The 7448-nt window shown below is 48.7% G+C and overlaps 1 protein-coding gene across 1 annotated transcript; it reads right to left on the reverse strand.

Annotated features, from left to right (window-relative positions):
• Window positions 1-838: 838 nt before the first annotated feature.
• LOC310818228 (solute carrier family 22 member 2-like) lies at window positions 839-7193 on the reverse strand (the record flags this gene model as incomplete). The annotated part of the gene is made up of 11 exons (XM_083689077.1): window positions 839-945; window positions 1340-1439; window positions 1611-1723; window positions 2385-2493; window positions 2921-3135; window positions 3420-3520; window positions 3898-4012; window positions 4464-4632; window positions 4860-5014; window positions 5432-5535; window positions 6792-7193. 11 exons carry the CDS (start codon window positions 7191-7193, stop codon window positions 855-857), a joined length of 1674 nt encoding a protein of 557 aa, XP_083545203.1. The 3' UTR covers window positions 839-854.
• Between the last annotated feature and the right edge of the window lie 255 nt (window positions 7194-7448).

Below are 7448 nucleotides of genomic sequence, written 5' to 3' on the forward strand. Positions count from 1 at the left end.
CTCTCTCTATAACCTACTCTCTCTCCTGCTCTTACCTGGAAGAGGCTAGGAACTAAGGAGTCCATTAATGAGGCAAACTATTCATCTATATTGTATCATTTGACAATGTAAGGTAAACAAGTAGTAACTAAACGTCCATTGTGTACCTTTTAAATGATCAGTTTATTAATAAATACTTATCAGCAAACGATCCCCCCCCCCCCCAGGAGGAGGTGGATGTGAGCTGGTGACTGGAGGGTTACTGGTTGGATCCCCCCCCCAGGAGGGAGGTGGATGTGAGCTGGTGACTGGAGGGTTACTGGTTGGATCCCCCCCCCCAGGAGGGAGGTGGATGTGAGCTGGTGACTGGAGGGTTACTGGTTGGATCCCCCCCCCCAGGAGGGAGGGGGATGTGAGCTGGTGACTGGAGGGTTACTGGCATCATATCTAAGGCTCCTACCACTGCCGTTGTGCCCTTGAGCAAGACACCTAACCCCTCACTGCTCCAGGGGCTGAATATGGCTGACCCTGTACCCAGAGCCCAGAGCTCTGTTTCCCCTGGGGGTGTGTTGTCTTGGGGGTTGTGTGCAGAAATACCACATTCCAAACAGTGATTGATTGATTGGCAATTAAACCATGTATTGTTTTGGTTGTCTCTAACATCAACTGAAGAACGAACGCACGCCCTGATTAATCTGATTAGATAAAAGTCTTTAATATTTTCAGCATGATAACAACTCACACAAACATCACCTCCTCCTTCACCCAAACAAAGGACTGTTATTCGTATTGTGTAACTATAAACATAAAGCACACTTACAATATTGTAAATTTTAATAAATACTCTTGTACAGTATTTCAGCCAACCAGAGGGCTCAGACTGTAGCTGTGTCTTTACTGGTTGTCACGTCGTTGCTAGGCAACAGGTTAGTCAGCTGTTGGTTCTTCAGTGCGTTTTCTTTGTTCCTGAAACAACAACAAGAGCAACACACACGATCAGAAGAGTCACTATCAATCACAAGAGTCACAATCACCAGACTCACAATCACCAGACTCACAATCACCAGACTCACAATCACCAGACTCACAATCACCAGACTCACAAAGGTCTGTGAGAGATCAGAATGAGAGATCAGAATGAGAGATCAGAATGAGAGATCAGAATGAGAGATCAGAATGTCATGTCTCATGTCTCTGTTTCCTCCTGGCAAAAGGTACCAGAGCATCCGTACCCCCCGCTCAACCAGCACTACCTCTCCCCCCCACCCTCCCCCCCCCCCCAACCCCCCCACCCGGAACTTCTACCTGAAGACAGACACTACCCCTACCCCCCCCACCCCCACCCTCCCCCCCCCCTCACCTCTCTGGGAACTCGATGTCATTGATGGTCTCCGGAAGTGGGACGCCTCTGGTCTCCGGTAGCAACAACACCAGACCCCCAGCCACAAACGCCAGGCACCCTGCAAGGATGACACTCTCATTACCATTAACCCTAACCCTAACACCAGGCACCCTGCAAGGATGACACTCTCATTACCATTAACAATGGTTGAGGTGAGTAAGTGTGTTATTCCACTGTCATTATACTTATTACACTGTTATAACACTGTTATTACACATTAATAACCCACCAAAGATGATGAGAGGCAGCTCCAGCCAGATGACAGCCAGCCTGTAGAGCAGGAACGGGGCCACGATGCCTCCCACGTCACACAGAGTGGAGCACACCGACACGCCCAGGTTCCTGACAGAGAGAGAGAGAGAGAGGGCACGGTCACTGTCTAGACTGCACACTGACAAACAAGGTGATTGGCCGAATTTTAGTTTTTTTTAAAATATATATTTTTACATTTACATTTTTGTGACTTGACACCAGCCTACTGTTGTGTGATGTTTCACTCTAAATCATTACTTTGTGTGTCTTGCTGGTTTCCCTTACCTGACAAAGGTGGGTTAGGGTTAGGGTCAGGGTCAGGGTCAGGGTTAGGGTTCCTTACCTAACAAGGGTAGGGTTAGGGTCAGTGTTAGGGTTCCTTACCTGACAAAGGTGGGTCAGGGTTAGGGTTCCTTACCTAACAAGAGTAGGGTTAGGGTCAGTGTTAGGGTTCCTTACCTGACAAAGGTGGGTCAGGGTTAGGGTTCCTTACCTAACAAGAGTAGGGTTAGGGTCAGTGTTAGGGTTCCTTACCTGACAAAGGTGGGTCAGGGTTAGGGTTCCTTACCTAACAAAGGTGGGTTAGGGTTAGGGTTAGGGCTCCTTACCTGACAAAGGTGGGGTTAGGGTTAAGGTTAGGGTTAGGGTCAGGGTCAGGGTTAGGGTTCAGGTTAGGGTCAGGGTTAGGGTCAGCGTTAGGGTTAGGGTTAGGGCTAGGGCCAGGGTCAGGGTCAGCGTTAGGGTTACTTACCTGACAAAGGTGGGGTAGAGCTCTGTGTTGACAAAGACCACCATCTCAAAGGTCATGGTGATGCCGAGCCGGCCTATACAGGCCACCACCGTCCGGAACCAGAACATGCCTGGAAACAAGACAGAGAAAAACACCTTTAACCTCTAACCCTAACCCTAACCCTAACCCCGACAATCCATATCACCATAGACTCCTCTAACCTCTAACCCTAACCCCTACAATCCATATCACCATAGACTACCATTATCAGGACCGGGTCTCAGATGTCATCTCAAGGAGGCTAACTATGACTGCTACTAAAATCTATTATCCTTGTTAGGTTGTACTGTTGATGAGGATTGATTGGAGATCTGCGTTGTGTTATATATGTTATATATGTGTTATATATGTTATATATGTGTTATATATGTGTTATATATGTTATATGTGTTATATATGTTATATATGTGTTATATATGTTCTTATATTCAATGTAATGACAAATAAACCAGACTTGACTTGACTAAGTGGATGAATAAAGACCCAAGCGAACTGACTCTCTGGGATCATGGCGGTGATGAAACAGGCGACTCCAGCCACTACGTTGGCGGTGGCGAAGGGGATGCGGCGCCCGATTCGCTCGATGGTGAAGAGGATGAGGAAGGCGGCGGGGAACTCCACCAGGCCGGAGATCAGGAAGTCAATGTACACGTTTCCTCCCAGAATGCCCAGACGCATGATCAGTCCTTGGTAGACCACAGCACTGGTGAACCTGCAGTCGGGGGTTAGGGTTAGGGTTAGGGCGGTTAGGGTTAGGGGGGTTAGGGTTAGGGGGGTTAGGGTTAGGGACATGGAGGACGTTTCATACTGTACTGTGTGTGTGTGCGTGTGTGTGTGTGGGGGGGAGGGGGGAGAACACCAGTCCTCCGATTTCTACCTCCACCAGCCTCCCCTGTAGCCCAGGAGAGGAGAGGAGAGGGGAGGAGAGGAGAGGAGAGGAGAGGAGAGGAGAGGAGGACATGGTCAGTAGATGCTGGACTACTGAGATGGTCTCACCAGTTGAAGCTGAGGATGGCGGTGTGTTTCCTCATCCTGGGAGTTCTGACCAGGTCCATCAACGAGGCTGTGGAGGTCTCAGCATTGTCATCTCTCAGAGTCTGTCACATACAATAAACATTCATTTGTTACATAACATAATATATCAAATCTATACTATATAATATACAACTTAATATATGAAATATACATTATATAATATACAACTTAATATATAAAATATATATTACATAATATATAACTTAATATATAAAATCTATACTATATAATATGCAACTTAATATATGAAATATACATTATATAATATACAATTTAATATATAAAATATATCAGGGTCTGGGTGAGGGTGAGGGTCAGGGTCAAGGTAAGGGTTGGGGTCGCGGTGAGGGTCAGGGTCAGGGTGAGGGTCAGGGTCAAGGTAAGGGTTGGGGTCGCGGTGAGGGTGAAGGTCAGGGTGAGGGTCAGGGGTATCTCATACCTCAATGTTCTTGGAGAGCGTTTTCTTGTTCTCCTTGGCCATGGCCTCGGTGATCTCCACGGCTCTGCTGGAGTTGTTCTGAGAGAGCAGCCATCTTGGAGACTCTGGGATAAACCTGAGAGAGCGAAGCATGTTATCCCCCACCAATGACGGAGCTCCCCTCTATAAAGCACCAATGACAGAGCTCCCCTCTATAAAGCACCAATGATGGAGCTCCCCTCTATAAAGCACCAATGACGGAGCTCCCCTCTATAAAGCACCAATGACAGAGCTAACCCTAACCCTAACCCTCTATAAAGTTTAGGTGTTTCAGAAACATGTCATCAACATATGGTTGTCACTAAAGGGCCGTGTTTGTGCAAAGCAGAAAGTAAGACCTTTCTTTCTTTAAATTCAGTTGCAGTTCAGAATCAGAATCAGAATTCTTTTATTTGGCCAAGTATATTGCACATACAGGAAATTTACTTGGTAAGGTTGGTGCATGGGGCATAAAAAAACAATATATGAGCAAAATATTAACAAAATAGCAAAAACAAATTGACAAATGTCCATGTCCATATTCTCACCAGTAGTAGGAGAGGAAGAGGATGTAGGGGACGGTGATGACCACCTGCAGCCAGCGCCAGTCTGTGATGTAGTAGGCGAGGAGAGGCAGGATGAGGATCCCAACGCTGAAGAACATCTGGTAGAGAACGCCGACCGTCCTCCGGTACTCTACACCAACCAGCTCTGTGACTGAGGAGAGGAGAGGGCAGGAGGGGAGGGGAGGAGAGGAGGGGAGGGGAGGGGAGGGGAGGAGAGGAATTAAATTAAATTATATAAATAATAACAACATAAATAAGTACCTAGTAGATGGAATAACTGTTAAAATGAATTAAAACAAACAAAGTACTTAGGGTGGGTTAGGGTTAGGGTCAGGGTTAGAGTTAGGGTGGGTTAGGGCTAGGGTCAGGGTTCTTTACTCAGGACGTATCCGGCCACCCAGCCTCCCTTCACCCCGAAGCCGTAGAGGGTTCTGAACACCAGCAGGGAGATGTAGTTGGGAGCCACGGCGACCAGGATCCCAGCGATCCCGTTGAACAGGTTGGACATCAGGAAACTCACCTTCCTGCCGTACCTGAGGGGGAGGAGAAGACGGAACATCAGAGGGAGGCGGGGTCGAAGTCAAACTGTATTTTCTATTTTACTATAATAATAAAACTATATCTCAGTGTGTTTTCTTGGTCACTGAAGGTGGGACACACTTTGCACTGCAGGTCACATGACTGCACGCTCTGATGTAGTGTCCTCCAGGGGAGGCTGGTGGAGGTAGAAATCGGAGGACGGGCTCAATGTAATGCATGGAATGGAATGAGGAACGGTATCAAACAGTCCTCATTCCATTCCATACATTACAATGAGCCCCATCCTCCGATTTCTACCTCCACCAGCCTCCCCTGGTGTACTCGTTCATGACCTGTGCTGAGAATCAGCAATAGATTGTTGTCATGGAGACAGCAAGGCTTGAGAGGCGTTGTCATGGTGACCGTCCTACCTGTCAGCCAGGTAACCGATGGCGATGCTGCCAACCAGGAAGCCCACGTTGAGCGTGGCCTGGAACATGTCCACCCACCAGGCGTCCGCACACACCAGGTCAAACTGAAACCAGCAGACACACCATCATTCACCATCTCTCCCTCTCTCTCCATGTCCATCCTTCCATCCCTCTCGCTCTCTCTCTCTCCTTTTCTCTGTCCATCCTTCCATCTCTCTCTCTCTCTTTTTCTCCATGTCCATCCTTCCATCTCTCTCAATCTCAATCTCTTTCTTACTCTTTCTCCATGTCCATTGTTATGGAAAATACATTCATAGAACTATTTTCAGGTTATACACTTTCATATGACTGATACAACTTGTGTACTATTATTGTGATTACATTTTCTCTTGCCACACCTCTAAAGTTCTATAGCCATTGTTCTAAGAAGCACTGTATAATTAGCATGTGAACAGCGGTAGTTTCGGACGGAGTGGTGGGAGAGAGCAATAATGGGGGGACAGGCGCATCCTGCCGATAGGTGTGAAATTAATCAGTAAGAAAGCGCTGACTGATCAGTGAGAGAGTCTCCCCATTGGTCATTCTCTCCCGCCCTTTCTCACGTAAGCACAAGCCCATCAGCCGATAGATTTGGCGGCGACTCCCATTATGTTCAAACTGTATAAAAGACAAACCTGATCATTGTCTCTTTAGACTTGCGCTGAACGGACCCCCGGATCTACGCTGGGCTGCTGTTACGCTCTTGTCTCTTGTTTGCAAGCAATAAATACCGGACTCATATATTGTGGCGACTCAGGACTTGTTTCTTGATTCTTACCTCCGAAGAGCTAAAGTACAGAGTGGTAAATCCTAGACTTCCACCACACCATCCTTCCATCTCTCTCAATCTCAATCTCTTTCCTACTCTTTTTCTCCATGTCCATCCCTCCATCTCTCTCTCTTTTATTCTTGCTGTCTTTTCTCCAGCTGTAAGAGTGGCTGTATTCTTCTAGTAGCAGATAGCTTTGTGTTAGTGTTATGGTTAGGGTTAGGGTTAGTGTTATGGCTAGGGTTTGGGTTAGGGTTATGGCTAGGGTTAGGGTTAGGGTTATAGGCTCCACCCCAGGGTTAGGGTTAGGGTTAGGGTTAGTGTTAGGGTTGCAGGCTCTACCCCAGGGTTAGTGTTAGGGTTATGGCTAGGGTTTGGGTTAGGGTTATGGCTAGGGTTAGGGTTATGGCTAGGGTTAGGGTTTGGGTTAGGGTTACAGGCTCCACCCCAGGGTTAGGGTTAGTGTTAGGGTTGCAGGCTCTACCCCAGGGTTAGGGTTAGGGTTGCAGGCTCTACCCCAGGGTTGACAGTAGGTAACATCACACTCCTCACCTCCGTGACAAAGGACTGCCTCCCTTCGTAGTCGTACTCCCAGCCGTCCCGGCAGGCGGTGGTGGGTGCTGTGCTGACATCAGCCTGGGCGTTGTCACAGGCCAGGCCCGTGGCGTTCCAGTCCAGGTCGTAGTGCTCGCAGGTGCTGTGGACCATCCCTGCTGAGGTGTTGACCAGCGGGGCCGTCAGGCTGCGTGTGTCCAGCCGGCTCCAGCCGCAGCTGTCCCTGACCTGGCTGACCGCCGGGTCCCGGCACCAGTGGTCCGGGGTGAAGCCCTGGAAGACGATGCCCACGTAGACGCCGGCCCAGGGCATGGACACCATGCACAACAGGGCGAAGACCCGCTTCTGGCAGCGGCCGAACGTCCCCACCTCCTCCAGGATGTCATCAAACGTGGTCATGGCAGCGGTAGAGGGCAGCTGGCTGTCTGAGGCGTGTGTGCGGCTGCTCAGGGGTCTGTCCGGGGTTTTTAAACCGTGAGCAGAAGATCAAAAGTCCAAGAAGGAAGCGGACTTTAGAACCATTATTGATGCCTTAACACGGGTTGACCTCTGCAGGCTGCAGACGTCACAGAGGAGCACACACACACACACACACACACACACACACCCGGTGTTAATCACTAACCATGGTAACCACTAAGGGTGGAATCTTAA

Source organism: Argentina silus (genome assembly GCF_951799395.1).
Source record: "Argentina silus genome assembly, chromosome: 17".
In the NCBI taxonomy this organism is placed as follows: domain Eukaryota; kingdom Metazoa; phylum Chordata; class Actinopteri; order Argentiniformes; family Argentinidae; genus Argentina; species Argentina silus.